General features: G+C 41.0%; 1 protein-coding gene and 1 non-coding gene across 5 annotated transcripts in view; both read right to left on the reverse strand.

Annotated features, from left to right (window-relative positions):
• The window catches only part of DOCK5 (dedicator of cytokinesis 5), a 209217-nt gene that overhangs the window by 28275 nt on the left and 154479 nt on the right, over window positions 1–26463 (reverse strand). For 3 of the 4 annotated variants that reach the window (XM_072796235.1, XM_072796234.1, XM_072796236.1), the window contains exons 28-39: window positions 24543–24641; window positions 21168–21262; window positions 19260–19338; window positions 17771–17871; window positions 14667–14725; window positions 14200–14354; window positions 13325–13410; window positions 11124–11283; window positions 10304–10344; window positions 9550–9640; window positions 6449–6568; window positions 1851–1940 (exon numbers count right to left, since the gene is read on the reverse strand). In XM_072796235.1, the coding sequence (XP_072652336.1) occupies window positions 1851–1940; window positions 6449–6568; window positions 9550–9640; window positions 10304–10344; window positions 11124–11283; window positions 13325–13410; window positions 14200–14354; window positions 14667–14725; window positions 17771–17871; window positions 19260–19338; window positions 21168–21262; window positions 24543–24641 (1176 nt within the window). Of the gene's footprint in view, window positions 1–1850; window positions 1941–6448; window positions 6569–9549; window positions 9641–10303; window positions 10345–11123; window positions 11284–13324; window positions 13411–14199; window positions 14355–14666; window positions 14757–17770; window positions 17872–19259; window positions 19339–21167; window positions 21263–24542; window positions 24642–26463 lie in introns of those variants that run through there. The other variant, XM_072796237.1, reaches the window with a different exon arrangement.
• Window positions 16401–16519, reverse strand: LOC140616647 (5S ribosomal RNA). Its single transcript, XR_012017064.1, has one exon. It is a non-coding gene; the product is annotated as a 5S ribosomal RNA (ribosomal RNA).

The following is a 26463-nucleotide window of genomic DNA, read 5'->3' on the forward strand; positions in this document are numbered from 1 at the left end:
CAACACACAAATGAAAAGTCTTAGGAAATTATCTTGTAGGCCAAAAAGTTATCCCTTTCTGGGATGGAAGAGTTTGGACCTGGGCCCGTGAATGAGCCTCAGAGGGTCTGGCAATCTCTGACGTTGCCTGTGGGAAGATGCTCGCCTTTGCATTCCTCTGTGGAGGGAGGCCGTGTGGTGTGTAGCTATCACCCGCTTCCTGAAGAGGGTTCAGTACCCCCAAAAGGTTAAAAAGCCCTCTCTGAGATTCACAGAGGGTGGCTGCACTTAAACAGAGACGTGAGAAAAGAAGATAAAGAACTTTTTGGTTCACACAGGTGGTTTAGATAAAAGTCCTTGGCTCAGCAACAAGTGCCCAGAAGGTGGTGGTGATGTTCTGTTTTTCAGTATCTGGTCCCAGCCCTAGCTTTAATCCTTCCCAGGGGAACAGGTTTCCCAGCCAGGGCTGAGGGCAAGCCTTAAAGAAAAATAGGTAGCCAGACCTGGGGTCTCTGGGGCATGTCCCTAGGCCCCCCTAGGTCCCACGACTGTATTACATACTTTATTTAGGTGAAGGTTTCTAGCACAATATTTTTGTAGCAGGGTAACGTGTTCTATCACTAACAGCTCCATTTAGTTCATGAAATTTAAAGTGATTTTTGTGTGTATGTAGCAGAAGATGGTACAACACACCAGCAAGTTCTTTTCAAAGTTACCTTGACAACTCTCCCCTCAAATAAACTACGCTTGACCCTTGAACAACAGGTGTTTAAAATGTATGAATCCACTTACATGCAGATATTTTTGATACATACAGTATAGTACTGGGAACATTTTTTCTTCCTTTCAATTTTCTTAACATTTCTCTCTAGCTTACTTTATTGTAAGGACATAGCATATAATACATATACAAGGTATGTATTGATCAATTGTCCATGTTATCAATAAGGCTTCTAGTCAATAATAGGCTATCAGTAGTTCAGTTTGAGGGGAGTCAAAGTTATATGCGGATTTTCAACAGTTGGTGGGGGGATTGGCACCCCTAAGCTCCCCACCCCACATTGTTCAAAGGTCAACCGTTATTACTACATAACAATGGGTGACCTGACGTTTTGCGATTCTGTTACTAAAAATTATCAAATGCAATGTGTGCTGGCCCACCACTGGACATTTTTAGAGGGTTATTTTTGTTTTGCTATATGGTTTTTAAATAGTTGACTTGTGCCAATGGCCAGGACTAACACATAAGTTCATGGAACTGTAAAAGTATAGCACCCTAGTGACATTTTGGGAGGAGGGAGGCAAAATCTGAGAATCAAGATCCAGCAGAAGCATTTTACAACTTAGCAAAATGTGCACAAGGGAGGAAAAAAAAGCAACCCCCCCCCCAAAAAAAAAAACCAAAAACACATGCACAAAAAAGCAAAACTCCCCAAAGCTCAAAGGTTAGCAGTTCATTCATTCAGCAGACCCTGAGGATGTGAACCACAAACAAGTAATTTTGATGAACAGAAGATGTCAGAAAATATTTGAAATATGTATAGTGTTCACAGAAGGCAGAGTAACTGAGAGGGTAAAGGGGAGATGGGTCAGGAACATGGAGGGTCCCTACCCTAGAGAAACAAAAGGCACCGAGAAGGGAGAAAGGTCTATAGGCAAGGATCTGGAGCCCTTTAGCACAGATAATCTGGAGGAATAATGATAACACCTTTTGGACCTCATCTTTTTTTTTTTCATTTTTCTTTTAAGGTTTACTTTTCCATTGTAAACAACATTGTTTATCTTGACTTTCTCAAACGTACAAAAACATTTTCACAAACACAAATTTTAGTACGCCTGTTGGCACTTGACACATTCTGACCCGGACTCACCAGAAGGTTGCCAAGGCCCTCGTAGTCAAATACTTTGCTCTCATATGTCTCAGCCAATTCTTTGCTCAGCTTGATGGCCTTCTCCCACATCTTTGGAAAAAGAAAAGTAGGGTTATGAGTGGTGAACAAAGTAGTCACTGATCTGTGAAAGCCATGGGAGAGCCTCTGACAATGACTAAGGACGCGGGTGGGTTGAGTTTCTGCAGATATTCTCACCACGCCTCACCTCCTGGATCAATGAAACCTTTTCTTCTGACATGATAAAGCTACTGTATCTTGGCTGCTTTGCCAGGGGCATCTTCTGTAATTCTGTTTGCAAGAACATGAAGAATGCTATGTGTCCCAAACAAAGCAATACTGCATTTAAAGGGCAAAGCATTAAGACCACTGAGAGCGGAGAGGAACCAGTTGCAAAGCCTGGGTTCCGAGAGCATGAAAGTCTTGTTGGAGGGGAAAGGAAGTTGGTGTTGGCTCTAGTGCTGGCTCTGGGGTGTGTGTGTGTTTTGTGTGCATGTGTGCTTTGAATCAGATTGCTTGGGAGGAGGGGAAAAATGGAAGAAAGGCTAACTATTCTGTTGTCTAGAACTTAGTAAACTGTTTCTCCAATTTTGAGGGTTAATTCCCTACTTCTGACCAAACTACCTACTTCGTCAAACAGAGTTTTAAGAAAAATGCCTTAGAGTACTTGTGACCATGTAAGTTATGGCCTACTTCACATATTTGGTATCTGAGCCAAATAATAACACAGCATCTGATAATTTCCTACTTGATTCTTATTAACCAGGTGCTGTGTTCCATTGTTTCTGACTGCTGAAAGAATGTATGTGCAGTTCATATACAGTTGTAAAACATTTTTATTTTTATTTTTATTTTTTTATTTATTTATTTTTTTTTGTAAAACATTTTTAAATTAAGTTTTTTAAAATCAAATTTTGCCAAATTTGCCCCCTTTGCAATTTTAGGGCCTGGATCTCTGAAAAGGCTCTGAAATGTGCCATATGGAAATCATTCCAGATTGATTGGGCCTGGAGCAGGAAGCCCATCAACAGTATCAAAAAAGTCAAGTTCTCTCATTTCCCCAAATACTAGTTATGCCAGTTAACAGGGCAACAGCCTGGCACACAGCTTCTCAAAGTGTGGTCCCTGGTCTCTGGGAGTCTCCAAGAGACCTCATGGGGTCCATAAGGTCAAAATTATCATCTTAGTAATAATAATATCATTTGCCTTTCTCAATCCTCATTCTCTCATACAGTGGGGTTTTCCACAAGCTACAGAACATGTAATACCACAGTAGGCTGTAGAAGCAGATACGAGAATTCTGCTGTCTCCTACTAAGCCAGACGCTAAAGAGATGTGTTGCAAACATGTCAAACAAGGTCACTCATATCACTAATTTTTTTGGAAAATATAGTAATTTTTTAATAAATACGATTATATTAATAGTGAAAAGTTTGTTGTTAACAAATAAGTAAATACTTATGATTTTCTGTCTAATTTCTAAGTATACTCTTAGTATCAATAGATGTAATCCATGTGAAAACAAGCTCTTTGGGATCCTTGATAATTTTTAAGAGGGAAAAGGGGTGCAGAGACCAAAGAGTTTGAGCAAATATACTTGCTCTCTGGGCCTCAAGTTTTTCATTTGTGAAAAAGATATATCTACCTAATAGGGCTTTAGGGTGAATTAAACTGGGGAAAAAAAGTCTGGAAATTACCCCAAACAGTAACTAGCACTAAATAGATGGTACCTATTTTATCATGATGATTATCTGCCTTTTTTTAAAAATTAATTTTTGTTTCAAGTTTTTATTTAAATTCGTTAGTTAACATTTAGTGTAATATTATTTTTAGAAGTAGAATGTAGTGATTCATTATTTACATATAACACCCAGTGCTCATCATATCACGTGCCCTCCTTAATGCCCATCACCCAGTTACCCCATCCCCCCACCTCCCCTCTAGCAACCCTCTGTTCTCGATAGTTAAGAGTCTGTTTTATGGTTTGCCTCTTTTTTTTCTCCTATGTTCACCTATTTTGTTTCTTAAATTCCGCATATAAGTGAAATCATGATGGTTATTTGTCTTTCTCTGACTTATTGTGCTGAGCATAATACACTCTAGCTCCATCCTGTCATTGCAAATGGTAAGGTTTCATTTATCCATTGCAGATACATACCACATCTTCTTTATCCATTCATCAGTTGGGAGACATCTGCACTTTTTCCACAATTTGGCTATTGTTGATAATTCTGCTATAAACACTAGGGGAGCGTGTACCCTTTTGAATCACTACATTTCTATCTTTTGGATAAATACCTAGTAGTGCAATTGCTGTGTCATAGGGTAGTTCTATTTTTAACTTTTTGAGGAACCTTTATACTGTTTTTCCAGAGTGGCTGCAGCAGTTTGCATTCCCACCAACATGCAAGAGGGTTCCCCTTTCTCCACATCCTCACCAACATCTGTCGTTTCCTGTGTTGTGAATTTTAGCCATTCTGACAGATGTGAAGTGATACCTCATCGTAGTTTTGATTTGTATTTCCCTGATGATGAGTGATGCTGAGCATCTTTTCATGTGTCTGTTGGCCATCTGGAAGTCTTCTTTGGAAAAATGTCTATTCATGTCTTCTGCCCATTTCTTAACTGGATTATTTGTTTTCTGTGTGTTGAGCTTGGTAAGTTCTTTATAGATTTTAGATACTAACCTTTTATCAGACGCGTCATTTGCAAATATCCTTTCACATTCCAAAGGTTGCCTTGGCTTATTTATTTATTTAACCAATAGGCTCTACTACTAAATCAGGAATAGTGGGTGGAGGCAGCAGTCTGTAAGAACTTTCCAGGCCTCTGATACAGTCAAATCTAGGATCTGTTTTGTTTTGATAGCATGCGGGATTTTTCTTCCTCCCCCTCCCCCTTCTGTATTTTTTCCCCATTTTAAAAGCCTTTCAGCTAGATATGCTTTGTCCAGTTGATCAGAGACTCAATACCTTCCTGCTTAGTTCACATGTTTATCTTTATGAGAGCCCCTGGGCAATTATGTTGCTTGTTACCTAAGGTGCTAGGCAAGTGGTGGCCTGGGGGTGGGATGTGTACCAGGTGCGGGCCAACAATCTCTAGAGAATACACTGAAAATGATGGTCCTAGCTCCTGGCATTCAGCAATATTAGAAAGGTAAATTACGGTTATGGAAAGAGGGGCCCTGGGCTCCACTGGGCTAAGTGTCCTCAACATAACTGATTTTTACTGACTTCTTTACCTTAATTTATCTATCCATCTGCTCTCCCATTAAAAATAACAGAATTCAGGCAGCCCCGGTAGCTTAGCAGTTTAGCACTGCCTTCAGCCTAGGCTCTGATCCTGGAACCCGGGATCCAGTCTCATGTCGGGCTCCCCGCATGGAGCCTGCTTCTCCCTCTGCCTGTGTCTCTGCCTCTCTCTCTCTCTCTCTCTCTCTCTCTGTCTCTCATAAATAAATAAAATTTAAAAAAAATAGACAAAATAAATAAAAATAACAGAATTCAAAGAAACACATGGGAATAATAAAAAGTCATGAGTCATTGTTCTAAAATCAAGAATTTGATCTTTGTCCCAAGTTTCTGGGAGGGAGCTTCTAAACCCCAGGAATTTTTCCAGTGAAGGGAGTGTCTTTGTTGTTTCTGATGGGCCCCTCAGACCACACCTGAGCTGATACTAAAAAGATGACTCACAGTGGGTCCCTAGATAGTCTCAGAATGGGGGCTGGCCTTGCCAGAACTGTAGTCTGTAGTCCGTGGGATTAGAAGATCGGGGCCTTGAGCAGCATGTATCAGCTGGATCTTCAGGGAGTAAAAGGCTTCTGGAGACTGAGTTCTTCACTCATGCAGCCAAAGATTCAACCAATGAAGCCTTCAAATGGAACCCCCCCCCCAAAAATGCACAGAGGCTCAGGTGAGATTCTTAACGGTGGACACATCAATTTGCTGGGAGGGTGACGTGCCCTGAATCCACAGGGAGAGGGCACAGAAGCTCTGCATCTGGAATGCTCCTAGACCCTGCCCTGTGTATTTCTGCAATAGGTTGGTTCTGATTTGTGTCCTTGAAGATAAAACTGTGATTGTAAGCATGACATCTTTCCAAGTTTTGTTAGTCGTCCCAGCATATTATCAAATTTGAAGGGTTCAGAGGACACCCTCCCCCAATTTATCATTAACTGGCGATACATGTGGGTGGCCCAGAGACCCCTGAACTGTGGCTGGTGTCTGAAGTGGGGGCTGTCTTACTAGGGACTATTTGCTTAACCTGAGGGATCTATGCTGTGGGTAGTTAGCATCAGAACTGCACTGTGAGGGGCACCTGCGTGGCTCTGTCCATTATGCATCTGTCTTCGGTTTGGGTCATGATCTCAGGGTCCTGGGACAGAGCCCCATGTTGGGCTCTCTGCTCAGTGGGGAGCCTGCTTCTCCCTAACCCTCTGTCCAGTCCCCTGCTTGTGCATGAACATGCGCTCTCTGTCAAATAAATAAAATCTTTAAAACAAAACAAAACAAAACAAAACTGCGATATTGCAGTCAATGTCTTACTTCCCCCAACATGAAAACAAACAAATGAACACTCACTTTGCCTTTGTCAAAGTATGATATGATTTCTTGATACAGCTTCTCTTTAAGCTCTTGCTGGGTATAGACATAGTAACTGTCCCTCTGAAGCAAATGGGGTACGCAGGGTTTATCAGACCACTGAAAAACAAAGGGAACAAAAGAAATTAATGTAATGCACTGATTAATTAAATGAATTAACCAAAGGCGGTCAATGTAGCAACTATTTGGCCAATAAAAGTTCACAGACATATTTGTATATATTTTTGATTCGGCCACATTATTTAGATTATTTGTTAAACAAAAAAGTTGCCCCCCTACCACAAGACACATGTCAGCTCCAAAACAAGTGTCATGCCAAACGGGCAACCACTGGAGGCATCCCTGTGAAAAATCAGGAATGAGGTGAGGTTGCCAACCAGCATAACTGCTGTTCACCAAAGGTATCACTCAGGCAACGGGATGAAAGGAAAAAAAAAAAAGAAGTATAAAAATGGGAAGGAAGGGGTAAAACTACAAGCGTGTGCAAACACAGACTGTATTCTTCACAATCCATTCCTTCATGAAGCGTGCCAACTAAAAAACTATCAGAGATAATGAGAGAAATAAGTAGTGGTATAAAAATTAACAAATTTAGAAATTTACAGATGGATTTCCCATGAAAAGATAACCATGCTGAAGATAGAAGACCCCAACAAGAATAAACCCCAAATGAGAAGGTAACCAAGCAAACAACATGAAATGTACATAAGGCCACTGAAAGGTACACTTAAAAATAGCTAAAACAGTAAATTTTATGTGTATTTTCCCATAATTAAAAGGGAAAGATATCTAGGAATCAACTTAACAAGGAATATGCAAGACTTCTCTACTAAAAAGTTTAACACACCATTGAAGGGCACAAAAAACAAATGGAAAGTCCTATCATGTTCTTGGGTAAGAAAATGCTACTCCAAAAACATGGAAATTCTTCCTCTATCAATGTTTAAATGTCAAGATTCCAAAATCTACGTGGAAAAATAAACGAAAAGGAATAGGGTGCAAACTGGAAAAAGAATAGCAATGAAGAGTAAGTGCCAGGTAATGAAACACACTATAAAACAGTGTGGAGGGCAGCCCGGGTGGCTCAGCGGTTTAGCGCTGCCTTCGGCCCTGGCCTGATCCTGGAGACCCGGGGTCGAGTCCCACATCAGGCTCCCTGTGTGGAGCCTGCTTCTCCCTCTGCCTGTCTCTCTCTCTCTCTCTCTCTTTCTCTCTGTCACTCATGAAGATATAAATAAAATCTTAAAAAATAAAATAAAACAGTGTGGCACTGGTGCGTGAACAGAGCATTCATCCAGACCATGCAGAACCTTACAAAATGTAGTAAGAGACTTGCCTTATATAGCAATTTACTACATGACAATGATGGAATATCATCCCAATGAGGAAAATATGGGCTATACTTAATACACCGCATCCCTAAATTCAGTAGCTAGCTGGGAAGAAAGAGTTGCATCCACACCTCATACTTGTTGCCAGGGTAGAGAGTTAACTTTCTGAGCACAACAAATGAAAAGACCTACAGTCACAGACACTCTTTGTGATCATGCCACAGTCAACATGTCCTCCCTCCATCCCATACAGGATAAGCTTTTCAGTGCTCTGAACTTAAATATGAATTGTGAATGACTGCCCTGGGGGATGGTGAGGCACAGGACTCCTGTTTTTAATGACAAAGCTAAGAACAATGCACATGTGTTATTTTTAACATAAAAATTAAGAATGCTACAAGAAAATTAATTGCTACTGGCAAGAATGGAGACAGGGAGATATAATAGGGGGCTACTGTCATGCTCAGAGACAATGGACCACAGGACAACAGCAGTGAAGATAAAGAAAAGTGGATAGAAAAAGAAGTAAAATCAAGATCTCTCAAAGATCTCTGCACTGCCGTGTTCACTGCAGCATTATTCACAGTAGCCAAGAGATGGAAACAACCGAAATGTCCAACAGTGGAAAAAGAAGATGTGGAATATAGATGCAATGGGATGTCATCCAGCCACGAGAAAGAAGGAAATTCTGTCATTCTGGGCCACGTGGATGGCCTTGAGGGTATTACAAGTGAAACAATTCAAACAGAGAAAGACAAATTCTATAGGACAGCTTTTATATGTAGACTCTAAAAAAACCCAAACACATGAAAACAGTGGGCATGGGGGTGGTTCCCAGGAGCTTGGGAGGCAGAGGCACTGGGGAGAGATTATTGAGACAGAAACCTGGGAGATCTAATGCATAGTGATTACAGACAACAATCCTGGATTACAAACTTCAAATTTTCTAGGAAACTAGATCTTAATTGTTCCTACCTCAGAAAAAATAAATAAATAAAAGGTAAGTATGTGCCTTGATAGAGGTGTTCACAGATGCTACAGGTCCACAGTTCTAGCTCGGGCTTGACAAGGGAGGATGAATCAAAGATGACAACAGGCATTTATTTGCCTGAGCGCCTGGGTAGACGGAGGTGGCCTTTAGTAAAATGGGAAGAAAGAAGAGGTAGGAATGGATCCAAGAGCACAGTGGGGAATAACAGCTTCTGTTACTGCCATGTGAAGTGTGAGTCGTCTATTAGTCATCCAAAGACTGTGATGTGGGAAGAACAGGTAATACATGAATGCAAAGTCAGAGGACTGGTCAGAGCCCAAAATAATTACTTGGGATCCATGACATATAGATGCATTTATATCCATGGCACACTACTTTTACTCAGTAAGAGAGTCTAAGTAGGGAAATACTGCTACATTCATTTACAACTCATTTCTTGGCAGTTCTAGAATTTTTTTTACATATATTAACCAACATGTATTTTATTTCTTCCATTAGACTGTCAATGACTAGACAGACCTGTAAGCTGTGCTCTGCTTCCAAAGGATTTTTAAATAAACTATAATCGACACTTTCCCAACCTCAGTCAGAAAATTAACTGCACTTGTTTAGAAAGCATACGACTGCTCTTGGATAAAAGAATCTCCCTTGAATAAGGCTTTTCCATAAAAAAATCATGAAGTGTGTAGGATCTGGTCCCAAAGGGCTGGACAGTTGACTTCCACCCAATGGAAACAAAGCATCCTTGACCCACTCACCTGTAGAAGCTCTGCATGTAGGAGGAGGGTGTAGGCGGCCTCTGTGTAGTTTTCAGAGTCTCGGTGCAAATCCCGCAGCTTGTACAAGTACCTGGTCAGAAAAGGAGGAAGGAGGCACTCTGCCATTCAGGTTCAGCTCACTCCACAACCAGGCCACAGCCCACTTCCCCATCTTTTCTCTCTTACTCCTTTCTCATAGCTGAAGGGATCCAACGCTTCCCTCTTTCCCTCTCCTCTATCCCTCTGTGCTGTTTCTTGCCTGTGTGTCTTTCCCACTCCATCTCCTCTACTTTGTACTCACCCTTTAACCCAGCGGTGCTTAATTTTAAAAAAAAAAATGTCATGGACCCCTTTGGGAAGCTCATAAGAGCTATGGAACCTCTCCTCAAGAAAGTGCATATAGTTCAAGTCCAAGTTTGTTTCATGCTCAGGGCTTCCGGCACCCCACGCTGACAGTCCTTGACAGGTCCATGTCTATCTATGCCTCTGCCCTATGCAGCCTTTCCTGACTGCTCTGGCAGGTCTTCTATCCTTCCCCAGAACCCCAACACCATCCTCCCTCTGCACCCCCTCAGACTGTACTCATGTATCTGTCCAAAGAGTTGGCCTTTTCAGGGGGAAGGGGGCATCTCATATACTTTTGGTGTCTCTCAAAGGAGCAAGCATGGTGTGGGGACTGAGTATTTGCTTACTGAAGAAATAAATAAAAAAGCCATGACATAAATGGCAAAAGCAGAAGTCTCCTCCAGCTTACCTTATGTATATGTCTTCTCTCTTCTTTTCCTTATAAAAATTCTACCAAAAAAAGGGGGAGCAAAAATACCAATGTAAGTCAAAGGTTATTGAGAAGCTAGCTATGGGAATGGCCAAATCACTATTTCCGTTCTTCAATAGTGTCATTTTCCCAAAGGTTATTGTCTCCCTTTAACAAATACCCCCACAAAGAAAGGGAGGGACCATTTATAAAGGTAAGTTGAAGAATTTTTTTAGGACCATGCATTTGAAAAATGTGAGGGAAACCCTCTATGTGAACAGAGAGCCAACTGATACTCGAGTCAACTCATGGTCTCTTTTCTTCTTCAAGGAGTCAGTGGAATCAGGCTCTTCATTTATATTAAGCAGAGGAATGCATGGCAGCCTAAACTTCTGAGGTCTGTGGTCCCAGTTGCATATATAGGGAAAGGCAAGACCACAGAGTTCTATACCATGAGTATTCCATAGACTCTCTCCTCACGGTATAGTGTTTCTGAAGCATATTTGTCTATGCCCAATATCTCCAACAACAAAGCAACCACATATAAACAAGAAGAGAAAAACATGAAGGGTGGCTTTTGAGTAAGAGTTGAGCCAAGACCTTTTGTTTCACTCTTCATCCCTATGTCTGTGGGAACTGATATCCGAATGCAAAGCTGAGTCAGCAGTCCCAATTGGACTCAGCAGGACACAGACTCCACTGAGGTGGCCCCAGGATACCTTTGAGTCTGTGAGGTCTACTCAGACTACTCAGAACTGAGTTATGCTTGCAGGGGTGACCCAGCAGTGCCCTCTCACCAACCTGGGGGCTTGGCACCTACCAGCACATTCACAGTACAGCTCATGCGGTTCTCCTTGCTTTCATCATGCATGATAATGGTTCTGTAGTCCAGGAGGTGCTCTAACAGGCTGCTGACCAGGAATGCAAACACTTCTCCAGAGCTGGAGAGGTATTTATGTTTCCGGCAATGTTCTAGGAGCCTGGAAGGGTGGAAGCGTAGATAAATAGCCATGTTCCATACTGTCTGGCATTCCAGTACAGCTAATGAGTACCGTCTAAGGGCCTAGCAGCAGGTGGCGCCAGACTAGGAAATACACACCCTTCCTGTAACATCGTCCTATCCCACGGCTTGGCTTCTGCTGTACCTCCTAGTGACTCAAGTTCTGCTTTGTCTTCAGGGCTTTGGCTCAAGTCCCATTGTCACTTAGAATCCCAGCCCGCAATGCCCATCTTTGAAGCTCTATCTGTACTTATTTTCTGCTTTTGTCTTTGCCCAAAAGATTTGTGTATGCTATCTGATCCATCTTTTTATGTCTTTATTCTCCCTAAAGCCTAGCACTTCAGGGCATCCTGTGGGCATTCTGGAAAGCCTTGAATCAATGCCCAACCTAGAGGACCCTAGCAATCTAGTGCACATGCACACACGTGCCTCTTCAGACAAAACTGCTATTTAACAACAACAAAAATGCAAAACTATAAATAAATAAGCTGAGGATAAACTTTTGAGCTAAATCTTCTCTTGTTGGACCCAAATAGAGCAAAACGATTCTACAGGGGCTTCTTAGATTTGACAACTAGAAGGAAACTTGGAGAACAAGAGAAAAAAAGAGAAAGAAATGGGTCCAAGGAATTAGCACAGACTTTAGGATTACTCTTGAACACTGGAGATTCATATAGTCATATTTTTCTGAGTTAGTGATTCAGGAAGAATGAAGGAAAAAAAATTACAGAGAAAACTCATCTTGGGAATAAAATAGGGGTAGTTCATCATTTGTAAATTTTTTTGTATATATATATATATATATATATATATATATATATATATATATATATAATGTATATAATTTTCCCATTTGACTCCTGTACAAGATCTGAATATAAAAATCATAATGTGGGAAGGTTTGAAACACAAACACATAGACCTAATGGAAACATGATGAAAAGATCAATGAACAGGTCTTGTCATCCACTAAAAGAAAAATCAGAAAGACTTCTGGTTCTTCAAAATATAGCTGAGTCATCAACTCCGTTCCATTTCTCAGCATCCAGTGTGCTGGCTCCTAAAATCTTAAAAAAACAAAAAAGAAAACCGAGTTGGGAGTTCCCTGTCCCCAAGCATACTCTAGCACATGCCACTCCCTGGAAAGAGGTGGGCAACAAAATGACAGAGGCATAAACCCAATCAACAGGTGCCACAGCTGGTCAGTATCACAAAGGCTCAGAGGACACGAGAAATGAGTAGTCTAGGTAGTGAGCACCACGGAGGACGAAGGTCCTTTCTTGAGGATGGCAGCAGTGACCAGCACAAACCCTGAGCAGCGACACTCCATTAGCATGGACTTGGTAACAGACACTCTGCTAAACGAGATTTGAAGATTGTCTAATGCCAACATCCAAGTGCTTTTAACTGCCTTTTTATATCGTAACCCCACATGCGCAAAGGAGAATTCAGAGGCCAGGAGGGGTGTGTGTGGTATGTGTGGGTGGGTAGGGAGTGGCGGTGATACTGTGAGCAAAGGAGGGAAGAAGAACGTTAGATGTGGGCGAGGTGGGTAGGGCAGTGCAAAGACCAACCTGGCTAGAGATCTAACAGGTGTTCTCAGAGGCCCTCGATGGGGCATATGGTATTTTTAAACGTAAAGTGGACTTTGAAATGTTTTTTCCTTCCTCCTTTAAATTGGTGCTTTGAAGCCATAATTAGAGGCGCTGGCACCTTTGGCGAAGTTCAGCGATTCAAACATGGGCAGAATGCCATCGCTTTGTACCTCCCCCCCCCTCTTCCATCTGCTCTGTTCTCGAGGGGCCAGGCTGGCCAGGAAAACATGGACATTTGATTCACATCAGACAAACAAACGTCAGCAGTGGACGGTGTAAACTCCATTAATCCCACCGAGGACCATTTGTGGTGGTGACCCCTGTGCTTCTGGGACTACTCAACTGGTTTGTAAGCACAGCAGAAGCCTGCTTCCCTCCATCATTAAATGATGCGTCAACTTGAAGCTTTGTTTCTGAAATACTCACAGTTTTTCCAGAAGGATCTTGTATTGTTCATCTCCTCTGCCCCCTTCTACCTCTTGGTCCAGCTTTGTGATCAACTCATTCTCAAACTGAAAGCAGAAGCAGAATTTCACAGGAGAATGCCTGGTGTCCGTAGAAGAGGACACGCAAGACACCCAGCCAACCTTTCTAGACTCGACACAACTCCTTTGTTGAACTGTGAATGCTTTCCAACATGGTATAGGGGAAGATCATGCTTCCTGTCATCTGTTAATCATGTACTAGGGTCCGACAGAAACTCTCTAAACAAGTCTCACATTACTGTGTCCTTTGCTTTACATTTGCAGGAAAAAAAAAAAACCCAGATATTAATTTTCTGTTTTGACAAACCTTAATGATTCTAATTATCTATTTTATTTTTCTTTCTTGTCTAAGCCCTGGCAGTGGAATTTACTTTTGCAGAGCTTCACAGCTACAAAATCTTCCTTTCAATACCAATATGCTAGATAGATAAAGAAACTGAGGCATAAAGAGACAGATCATATAAACTGAGGGAAACTTCAAAACAAGAGATGACCACAGCATCATTCCCCTAATCTGTGGCATTATACTGTATATTCACAGCTATACTGCAACAGACAGGTTTAAAATGGGTGATGTCAAATTTTAATTACCCAGAGATGCAGAGCTGTTTTAGGAAACGCATGTAGAAAAACATCGTTTCTCAGCCATGGGATATGTCAATTCTGTCTCTTAATTGCTTCACAAAATGAAAGTAAATAGTTTTTAGACCAACTTGGATTAGTATTACTTGGGCTACTGCTTCTCTATATTAAAAGGAAGCAAGTCAGAGCTGACTATCTTTGCCTTCAGAAGATTCCAGCTCTACCACTTCTTACCATATGGAAATTGCCGTTTCCGCTAAAGTTGAACTCACACTGCATCATGTCAAAGAAAATGGGGATAGTGGCTTTCCGGAGCTCGACTTCAGGGGTCAGTGTGACCTCTAGAATGGGACCCACCATAGAGGGGATAAATTTGATTTTGTGGGGACCTGAAATGAAAGTAAGTGAGGATATTAAAAAGTGATTTCAACTGCAAGTCAAGTGTCACCATGTTCCTCCACAGGGCCAGAACAGGAAAAGGTCATGTGGGTAAATCAAATCAAGTCACTCAGAAGCGAGTGACTAAGTATCATATTCTGACAACATGTGGATGTCATAATCTAAGATCTACAAGTCAACTTTCACTTCTAGACAGACAAATCAATCTTGGGGTTACTGGGAATTAAAATCCAAGAGAACCCATGGTAGGATGCTTATGACACAGAAGTTGTGCAGGGGCAGGTTCAAGGTCATACACTCACCCAGGTTATACCACATGTCACGGATTCTGAAACCGATTTCCTTTCTCATGTCCCCATATCTAGGAAGAAGATCATAAACAAGAGAAAGATCTGCAGTGGAAATGAGCACATATGTTAAAATGATGAGGCAAGGAAAAATAGCCTGTTGCTCCTCTAGGTCACATTTAAGACAGGCCTGAGGCTAGGTCACTCTAAGAGACACAGTTAATACCAAAAGAAGCCCCCAAAAAGAAATGGGCCACATGGAGAGGGGACTTTACTAGCAGGAGGGGGCCAAATGCAAATGCTGAAAAATAACTGAGAAATGAAATTGTCAAACAGCGAAGAGAGAAGGGTGAGGAGTATTCTGGCCACTGCTAAGCAAAGAAACAAAGCATAACAAGCAGTAATGAAAAGGAAGATGAATGAGGCATGATGTACATGGCTATGTGACTGATGTCTAACCAACATGATTTTTATACATTTTTATCTGAGAAACCCACATCCATACCACTATGTTCTTCAGAGTACTCACACTGAGAAGCTCTAGATATACCTAATCAGTTGAGAAATTTCTCATGTTCTATTTAACTACACAGCCTTGTAGGGTCCTTGGGGCACAGAAGGCTTACTGTTCTTGTGTAGGAAGTACAAATATACACAGAGTACATAAACAGATATGTTTATAAACATGTATATATATGGTATTAATATTTCAGGGGTGGTGTGATTAGAAAAACAATTCTGAAAGGTTTCCTTATAGGAGTCGATGATGAAAAAAAGAGAGAGAGAGAGAGAAACGTTGATTTAGACAGTGGTTAATGACTAGAGAAGAATCAAAATCACCTGGATCTCTCTTAAAGAATACATAGGCCTGAGGCTACCCCAACCACAACCACAGAAGCTGGGGGCCAAGAAAACTAGAAATAGAGCGGGTCAAAGTCGATATGGCCAATGTTCCCAGGGATCTCTAGTAAGGACCTATGGCCCATCCTACAATCATGTTTCTACATATTCTACTCATTGCACTAAACGTTTTTTTTTTCAAATTCCTCCTTTGTAAATTTAGAAACCAGTATAAAATTCTTTTTTTTAAAAGAAAGATTTTATTTATTTATTCATGAGACACAGAGGAAGAGAGGCAGAGACACAGGTAGAGGAAGAAGCAGAGACACAGGCAGAGTGAGAAGCAGACTCCATGCAGGGAGCCCGACATAGGACTCAATCCCGGGACTCCAAGATCATGCCCTGGGCCAAAGGCAGGTTTAAATGGGTGATGGGATCCCCCCAGGATAAAATTCTTATGTAAAGGCTTCTTGTACAAAAACAAAACAAAAACAAAACAAACTTTTCTTACTATTACATTCCAACAAAAATACTTAATTTTATTATTTATATTAGGTAAGCATATATAGTTCATGTCTGGCACATAATAAGCATATATGATAACTACTATTGTTTATTAAGACCACTGTTGATGCTACTTATAAAAATAAGAGAACTCCTGAAAAAATTTTATTCATATTTCTGTAACATTAGTAAAAATGTTTTTCCCAACGTGCATCTTTGCTCACATGCATATGTATTTTATTTTATTTATTTTAAGATTTTATTTATTTATTCATGAGAGACACATACAAAGAGGCAGAGATAAAGGCAGAGGGAGAAGCAGGCTCCCCATTGGGAAGCCTGGGATTAGGACTTGAGCCGAAGGCAGATGTTCAACCATTGAGCCACCCAGGTGCCCCAAAGAAAAGCCTACAGCACCTAGTATTCCCCGGTGGTCTCCCATACAAGTACTAACCAGGCCCAACCCTGCTTAGCTTCCAAGATCAGACGAGATCAGGTGTGTTCAGGGTGGTATGGCCATAGACCATATATATTTTATACAACCTGTACTTAGTCACATTTTTCTCTGATCAAAACCAGAATCAAAAAAACAAAACAAACAAACAAACAAAAAACCAGAATCATTAATCCTAACTAACCACTTTATTTACCAGACGTGGTGTCAACTAACTTCACTCTTGAGTGTTTAACCAAAATCAAATCCATCTTTGAAAGAAGTTATGTCATTTACGATAGTCTAAGATTAAGATATCCATCTTAAAAATCTATTTTCTCTCCATACCCACCCCGTAGGGAAATCTGGAAAACCAGTTTTACTTTTATCTTTGAGATTTAAATCTCAATCTCTTAGCCACCAATCTGTGTTTTAGGGAGAAACCAGGGGTAGACAGATACCATAGAGTTTGCCTAGAATCTCAGACATCTTGGCAAGGGAACAGAGCTCAAGTTTCATAGCCTTTAAATGATAAATTTCTCATGTTCTATTTAACTACACAGCCTTTTGAGTTTCCAGGCTCTCCATGAACTCTGAAACAGACCGGAAAGGAAAGCAATGAAAAGCTTCCCTAAATCTCTCATCGCTCCTGGACATATGTCCATGTTGAATTCTGAGCCAGGAATCTGGAGGGCATTTTTAGGGGATGTGTTAGTCTTGGCTCCTCTGCTGAAGTGACTTGAGAGGTACAGAGTGGGGCCAAAGAACTCTGCTTTGTGAAATATGAGTGGGAGAGGCGTTGCGCCTGCAATTTGGGTAAGCTGCCAGCAGATGGGCAGCTGTTCTTGGATGGAGGTGGGAGTACTGGCCAGCCTCAGCACCTCTCCAAGTATAGATGCCACTTAAAAAAACTGCAATGGGGGTGCCTGAGCCTGGGTGGCTCAATTGGTTAAGTGTCTGCTGTTGGCTCAGGTCATGATCCTGGAGTTCCAGGATTGAGCCCCGTATCTGGCTCCTGGCTCAGCGGGGACTCTGCTTCTACCTCTGACCCTCCACCCATCTTGTACTCTCTTTCTCTCTCTCTCAAATAAATAAATAAAATCTTAAAAATCTTTTAAAAGCCTTAAAAAATAAAATATTTAAAATTTTGACGACTGATGGGTTGAAAAGAGACATGATCCGAGGAAATTTGAAGTCTATTAAATGATGACATTAAGACACATCTCACTAACAACATGGGGAGCCCCTGAATAGTTCATTTCTGTGATACCAAAAACCCTGCTCTGAAAAGAAATGGAAAAATCACCTTCCCAATCATAAGCAAGTTTAAGAGGACACTTACTTTTTGACAATTTTGCTGCGCTTGGCTTGAGAGAAGGTTTCAAGCTGAAGGGATTCATGGGTGAGAAAGGCTACTGCCAAATGGAAGTAATTGTTCCAGAGCTGCTCAAAATTGATTGTGTGGGTGAAAAGAAATGGAAAATAACATTAATAAGGGTCAGAGTAAAACGATGCCACATGGTAGAAATTTACTCACAGGGATTAAGGAAAAAAAGCAAAATAAAATCCACCAGGCTTCTTTTTCTTTCTTGTGTTTCAATTATTCAGCTCTGAAAATGTTAACACTTACTATTAAGTTTTTTGGTTTTTTTTAATCCAGACTATTATATTTGTCTTTACTCCTGAGATAGGGCAAAACTGCCGCCAGGAAGTGCACCTATTTATAGTAAGTAGTTTGGCAATATGTATCAAAAGCCCTAAAATCCTGCCAAACTTCTGAAATAGTAAATACTTTAGGACTTTATCCTGGCAAAATAACCATGGGTATTTAAAAATATTTAAAGCCAGGAAGGCCTTCACAGTGCTATTTAAATAACAGAAGATGGAAACAATCTAAATGTTCATAAGAAGAATTTGGTTAAATAAATCATGGTCTGGCCATGACAGACTGTACTCAGCCATTAATAATATTGTGAGAATATTTAGTATCATTGAAAAGATGATAGAAAAAAATTAAATTTAATAGGTTGCCAAAGAACTGCACAGCTTGATTCCATTTTGGCATATATATATATATTATATATATATATATATATATATTATATATATATATAATGTCTAACTAGCAAATATAGGTACTCCATTTTAGCTTATATATACACGCACACATACATATGTATATATAAATGCATATATAACCTCCTCTTCTTAGGACTCTCCACTTTTAAAGTCCCACAGATATAAACAAAGCCACATGACACAGCAAAAGCAGGTCACCAACAAAATGTTTGAAGCACGGAGCATGGAACTTGTCTACCTTCACCAGGCCTTAAAATGGTGCTCTGTGCAAATAAATAATATTTGCTAGATGGATGAAGATGGAGCTAGGAGTCACCTGCTTCAACCCAGTTTGGATTTTCACACAAGTGTGTATGTGAATCTCTGCTTAGAAATGAAACCACCTGCAGGCAGAGGAATGTCTGCGTGCCCATCTGCAAGCACATGCGTTTATGTGTATTTGTGTTATGTTCACAGCAGAAGGTAGAACTATTTGTATTTCAATTTACTTCTTTTTGCTTAGCTATATTTTCTACTCTTACCTTTTTTTTTTTTTTTTTCACCTGTATTAGTTACATAGAAAGAAAAAAAAATCAACTTGATTCTGTCTGGAGGAGAGTGATAGGAATGTGTGCTTTAGGGAAAGGAGAAAAAAACAGGAAAACTGTTTGCATTTGAAAACGATAAAACTTGAAGTGATGTTTTCCAAAATGCCACAATTGTCTCACCATGACTGAGAATTCAAGGAACCCCTTAGGTGAGGAGATGCTTACCTGAAGTTCAAAGCTTGTCTGATCCATGAAGAACCTTGTGAGAACCTCAGTAAACTGATTTATCGCACGGAGGAAAACCCTGTGGGAAGGAAATACCAGATGAAGAAGGCAACTTTCTGCTCTTCAGAACATCTCCTACCTACGTGAAAAACCAAAGCAAACCAAACCTAGACTCAGCAACATGAAACCTTTAGCTCTGTAAAGGTCATCAGGGACCAACACCAGAACAGACTGCAGAGGACATTCAAGTCAAGTTTCTAGAACTGACTCCACGAGCCACTCAAGGCTGCATCACAATTTAGCCCCTGGAGGGTATAGCTGAGGTGATCAACCAGGTCTCCTGAGCCTCAGAGAGGGCTCTTTGCACTCTACTGCCATGCTTCCCTTTTCAAGTTTTGCGATACTGATGAGAGTTTTTCTTTAATCTGTCTGCATGTAGTTGGGAAGGATTTTTCTAAATCGGTATGTTAATAACTCTTAGGATAATTTATTTTTTAATTATTTTTTATTCAAATTACCAACATATAGTGTAAAACCCAGTGCTCATCCCATCAAGTGCCCTCCTTAGTGCCCACCACCCAATCACCCCATCTCCCCACCCACCTCCCCTTCTGCAACTCTTTGTTTGTTGCCCAGAGTTAGGAGTCTCTCACGGTTTGTCTTCCTCTTTAATTTTTCCCAACTCAGGTTTCCCTCCTTTCCCTTATAACCCCTTTCACTATTTCTTATCTTCCATGTATAAGTGAAACCATATAATGGTTGTCTTTCTCCAACTGATTTGTTTCACTCAGAATAATGCCCTCCAGTTCCATCCATGTTGTTGCAAATGGTAGGTATTCATCCTTTCTGATAGCTGAGTAATGCTCCATTGTATATATAGACCACATCTTCTTTATCCATTCATCTGGCAAAGGACATCCCAGCTCCTTCCACAGTTTGGCTACTGTGGACATTGCTGCTATAAACACTGGGGACTGGGGTGTCCTGTCATTTCACTACATCTGTATCTCTGATGATTTACTTTATTAATAAAGTTCACAGAGAATTGTGATTATCTGTATATATATAATTTTGAAATCTTATTTCATATATATGTGTGTGTGTGTGTGTGTGTGTATATATATATATATATATATATAAAATTCTGAAACTTTGAAAAGATATATATATATTCGGTTCACTTTGCTCCTATTCATCAAGTATTTGTCGAATGTCCTTAAGACCAGGAACCCTCTCTTTTAAGCCAGTGCTTAAGCACTGTTACTTGCAACATGTAAATCTAACCGTGACCCCACAAAGAATATGGACAATCTGGTGGAGGGGGTGTCAAAGAGGTACAGGACATTAAAGGAGGAAAATGCCATGTCCAGGTCAGAAAGGCTTCCTTTGGAGAGGACCTTGAATGGTGGCAAGCTGACAGCTGGAGGTTGTGGGGAAGGCACCGCAGCAGGAAGATGCAGCCCAAGGGAAAACATGGGACACGTCCAGGGATGGAGAAGAGGCTACTCTGGTTGTAGCACACATTGTCTATGGAGTGAAATATTGGAAGGTAAGGCTAGAAAAGCACGGTGAGCCAGGCCACAGAGGCTCTGCATGGCATGATGATGAAGGCCACATGGAACCACGGGAGGGCGCTATGGGAGAGCCGAGACTGAGGATGGAGGGCAATCAAGAGACTACACCAGAGCAGGGAGCTTGAAGCAGAGCAGCTGCCAACAGCCCAGGGGAAAAGCAAGAATGCAAGTCCAGAACCGGCATCATAGCCACAGGAGGCTCCTTACTCTATAGAGCCCAGATGTCCCCCCAAGAGATTCAACAGCATTTTCCAAAGGTCAGGTTACTGGTCATGGTCATGAAAGCCAAGGATTCAGAGTCAAATGCCTCAGGCCCGATCCTGGGCCATCTCACCTGCTCTGTGTCATATTCATGACCATCCAGTCTTTGGCATACACATTCTTTCCAATCAGATCCTTAAACATGATGAAAGTTTCCATGAGGAAGTCCTGCAGAGAACAAAGGAGGAATGTTTGGGGTGGGGGGAACTAGGTGACAAGAGGGAGCATGGACAGCATGAGAACAAGATGTCCTTTGCCCATAATTATAGCCTAGCTTTTTAATAAGGGGTTTTTTTTTGGGGGGGGGGGCACCTGGGTGGCTCAGTGGTTGAGCGTCTGCGTTCAGCTCAGGTCGTGATCCTGGGGTCCTGGGATCGAGTCCTGCATCGGGCTCCCCACAGGAAGTCTGCTTCTCCCTCTGCCTATGTCTCTGCCTCTCTATCTCTGCCTCTCTCACTCTCTGTGTCTCTTGTGAATGAGTAAATAAAATATTTTTTAAAAAATAAGAGTTTTTAAGGATCTGACAAGAACAAAAAGGCTGTCCACATTTTAGAAATAATAAAATTGAGTCTGTGAAAAGGTAAAAGACTGGCTTCAGGCTGTAGAAGCTGGGCAGTGGGAGAGCAGGAAAGGGAACTCAGGGTTCTGGACCCCAAATCTAGAGCCATGATATCTTTAGTCCTCTGCTGCCAAGTTTGTCCAAACACATCTACTGCACTTAAAATGAATCTGCCGGAAATTGTGATACTTCTAATAACTCTGAGTCCAATTCTCCTTTATTATTATTAGAACAGAAGAAAACCACTATAAATAAAAAGCAAAGTCATTATGCCTCCGATTCCAGGAATGTTCCCAGGGGTGGCTTGGGGGAAGGGTCCTGAAGGGTCCTTAAACAGCAATAGTTGGCAGTGGGTCGTGATGACAGTAATAACTAATAACAAAAGAACACAGCAAAGTGTCCGGAAAACAGCTCTTGTATTCAAAAGGGGGCTGTGATCAAAAAGCAACTTAGAACATTCTGGACTAAAATTCAAAGCTAAAAGTTTTGAAAGCTTTTTATTTATTAGTTAGTTAAATTTAGACATTTTCCACTCGGATTCCTAAGTTGGAAATCCAGGCCAATCCCTCTGGCACTAAACCGCACAGTTCTATCTTATGAATTACATCATGTAGCAGAAGGAAGGCGGGAGCTGGGAAGTAGGCGGCCTGGGTTCGATCTCTAATGATGTTCCTCTGAGATGGTGGGCATGATGGCCAACTTCCAGCACTTTGGATGCCACACAGCACAGGAGTGGGAATGGTCCGGGCTCTGAAGTCTGTGCCATGCTTGACTCTTCCTCCAGTTCAATGGAGAGTCCAACTTTTCTATCCTCAATTCTCAAATCATACACATATTTCCTTAGTTTTAAAATGTTTCATCATAGTCTCATATATTAATTATTCTATTGACTCTCTCAAACCAGTAAGAATTTGTGATTTGTGAAGCGAGAATTAAGTTTAGATGCCAGTTATCCACTTCTGATGCCGATTCTACATTGAACTCTTGGGAATCTAAATTAATTGGAAATAGCGTATAAGAAAGGTAATTCACAGATTATCCCAGGTCTTACTTTATCTCCCACTTCCCAAATTCTGCCAAATGATTTACTCAGAGGCAGAGGGAGGAAAAGGACAATTCGCTGGAAGTCAATGGCCTAGCTGTACCCTGAAGGCTTGCCCCTGATGACAAGTTTCCTCATGGGGATAATAATCCTCTTTTAATTAGATAATACAGGGGAAAGAGCCTACCATTGTTCTGGAATGTACTGTTTTGTCTGCTTACTTAATGGAACTATATTGTCAAGAGCTTGAATTTAGTATAAGTTCCCTTATTCTACTTAACTTTCTGAAGGAAATTTTTAAAAAATAACTATACTATTTTTATGTTAACTTTATTTTATATGACAATAATAAAATTACTATTATAAATAGCTAGTCTTCATAGGCATCAACTACACGCCAAACACAGAGCTCGGTAATTATCAGGTGTTGATTCAACTGATACTCATTTACATTAACCCTCAAAATAGGTATGATCTTATAGACAAGGAACCTGAGCTTTAGTGAAGTTAAATAGCTGGCCGAAAATTTCACAGAAGGAAACAGAATAGCCAGAATTCAAACCTAGATCTGGATATTTTAAAGTCTGTGTTCTTAAACCCACTATACCTACTGCCTATGGAGGGGACACGCTGCTAGCCCCCCACTTCCACCTCTTCCCTCCCTTCCTCTGTTCCTAATTCTCTTGCACTTGGTCTCTGTGGGCACAACTACATATTGCTATGAGTCCCTGTACCATGCTGCAGGCCAGAGCATGGCTTAAGCGGAGGTTCATGAAGGCCTCCAGATTAAACCACATGGTTCATCACTGGACCTACTCCCACTGCCATTACTACTACTACTACTACTACTACTACTACTACTACTACTACTTAGCATTTTCTCTGCAGTTCCTTGTGTTTTCTTCCATCATGTGGACCTCTCAGAAAGGAAGGCTATTGGCAGAAACGGAACTGGATATCCTCAGGTGTACAGGCCACATCCTACCAGTATAATATAGGCAGAAAGTAGAAAATCTAGAGCCTAAAGAAGACTGGAATATGCACGGATGGTGGGAGATGGTCCACCACAAGGACTAGTACAATGGGTCACTGAGTTGCTGATCCAGCTGTGTCCGGCTCACTGCTTTACAAGATAAGATGATATTTTCAGGGACTTTTTAATAGTCACTAACAACTCCCTAAAGAGAGGATCCTGGGGAAGCACCTGAGGCCCAGCTTTGCCTGTTAGGCAACTTTTGGTTGTATGCTAAACAGTCATTATGAGAACAATTTTCTTGTTTAAAACAAAAGAGAATACAATATTGTCAACTGAAGGTGACAGACATTTGTCAGGGGGCAAATATCATCTTACAGATATTGTAAGGGGCAAGTATTAACTCTTCTTGTTTCCCTTTCCAGGGAATACTGAAAAAGATGACACCAACCACATCTTAGAAGCAGTACTGTGCACATATCCGCCTCCCAGAATCCTTGCCATGGCATAACTACTACCTCTGAAAATGAGGTTCTCTTCTGAGAACAAGAAAGATCTCTCAAATGGTTCTAAATAAAGGTTCTCTCTAAATCCAAGAGACTCAGGAGGCTGAGTGAGGGCTTCTTGGTACATGTTTTGAGGTCTTCAAATGCTATCAGACAGAGAAAATAAGAATCAACCCTTTCCTTATTGTAATCATTGTGGACAGCCATGAAGTAATGGAGATGAGTGAAAGAGAATTCTGGACTCATGATGCTCAGTTTTTCTTTCTTTTTTCTTCTTTCTTTTTCTCTTTCTTGCCTCCCTCCCTTCTTTCCTTCCCCCCGCCCCCAAATATAAGAAGTATAATCCAGATCCAACAAAGACAACTTACAATGATGTCTTGTCTGGTTTTGAAAGTGCTGATATAGTGGCTATAGTGGCTGTCATCCATTTGCCGCAGGATCGTGATCATACAAGCAACAAAACTCCCCTGGAAGGACAGAAGAAACACAAATCTAATACCCCTTAGACCACCAGCTGACAAAACAAGATTTGTGCACGTGTACTTTGGTTATCTCCACCCAACTACCAAAACAGGGACCCCACCAACCTGGATACTTTCTGCATCCTAAAGGTCTAAAGGGCACATGCTTTGCTGTTTCTGCTTAAAATGACTTCCTTCTAGGTTTGAGTTGAGGAATGTGGAGGGCTTTGCTCACCCCTTTAATAGTACGATTTGCAGAATCCTGCAGGTCATCAGACACTGACTCTAAGATCTCAGCTAGGTCACCAGTTAAAATACAACAACTTGAAGGCAAAAGAAACAAAAGCAAAAATGAACTATTGGGACTTCATCAAGATAAGAAGCTTTTGCACAGCAAAGGATACAGTCACCGAAACTAAAAGACAACCTACAGAATGGGAGAAGATATTTGCAAATGACCTATCAGATAAAGGGCTAGTTTCCAAGATCTATAAAGAACTTATTAAACTCAACACCAAAGAAACAAACAATCCAATCATAAAATGGGCAAAAGACATGAACAGAAATCTCACAGAGGAAGACATAGACATGGCCAACACGCACATGAGAAAATGCTCTGCATCCCTTGCCATCAGGGAAACACAAATCAAAACCACAATGAGATACCACCTCACACCAGTGAGAATGGGGAAAATTAACAAGGCAGAAAAAAAAAAAAAAAAAAAAAAAGGCAGGAAACCACAAATGTTGGAGAGGATGTGGAGAAAAGGGAAACCTCTTACACTGTTGGTGGGAATGTGAAATGGTGCAGCCACTCTGGAAAACTGTGTGGAGGTTCCTCAAAGAGCTACAAATAGACCTGCCCTATGACCCAGCAATTGCACTGTTGGGGATTTACCCCAAAGATACAGATGCAATGAAACGCCGGGACACCTGCACCCCAATGTTTCTAGCAGCAATGTCCACAATAGCCAAACTATGGAAGAAGCCTCGGTGTCCATCGAAAGATGAATGGATAAAGAAGATGTGGTCTATGTATACAATGGAATATTCCTCAGCCATTAGAAACGACAAATACCCATCATTTGCTTCAACGTGGATGGAACTGGAGGGTATTATGCTGAGTGAAATAAGTCAATCGGAGAAGGACAAACATTATATGTTCTCATTCATTTGGGGAATATAAATAATAGTGAAAGGGAATAGAAGGGAAGGGAGAAGAAATGGGTAGGAAATATCAGAAAGGGAGACAGAACATAAAGACTCCTAACTCTGGGAAATGAACTAGGGGTGGTGGAAGGGGAGGAGGGCGGGGGGTGGGGGTGAATGGGTGACGGGCACTGGGGGGGGCACTTGACGGGATGAGCACTGGGTGTTATTTTATATGTTGGCAAATTGAACACCAATAAAAAATTTATTATTAAAAATAATAATAATAAAATAAAATACAACACAACAACTTGGGGATTTTGAGTTTCTTGTTGAGACAGAGTTGTAGTCCGTGGAGAAATGTGTGAAATAGCACAAATTTGATTTTGGAAGAAAGCAAGGAGGAAACAGAGATGGTAAAACTGAGAATGGAAGAGCAGAGAGATAGGGAAATGAGTGCTCCCAGCTAGAGCACTTCAGTGTCATTCTTCTAACTCCAGAATCCTTCAGACTGCTATCTCCTGCAGGTTATTATGCACCTGTGATTATGGATGTGGTTTGAAGAAAGGGACTGAAGAGCTTGATGATTAACATCAATTTATATTTTTGATGTCAAGAATTACATATTCAATGTGTTTTCCTCTAGTCCCACCATACTTGAATCACAGACTTAATATTC

Source organism: Canis lupus, chromosome 24 (genome assembly GCF_048164855.1).
Source record: "Canis lupus baileyi chromosome 24, mCanLup2.hap1, whole genome shotgun sequence".
Lineage (NCBI taxonomy): Eukaryota > Metazoa > Chordata > Mammalia > Carnivora > Canidae > Canis > Canis lupus.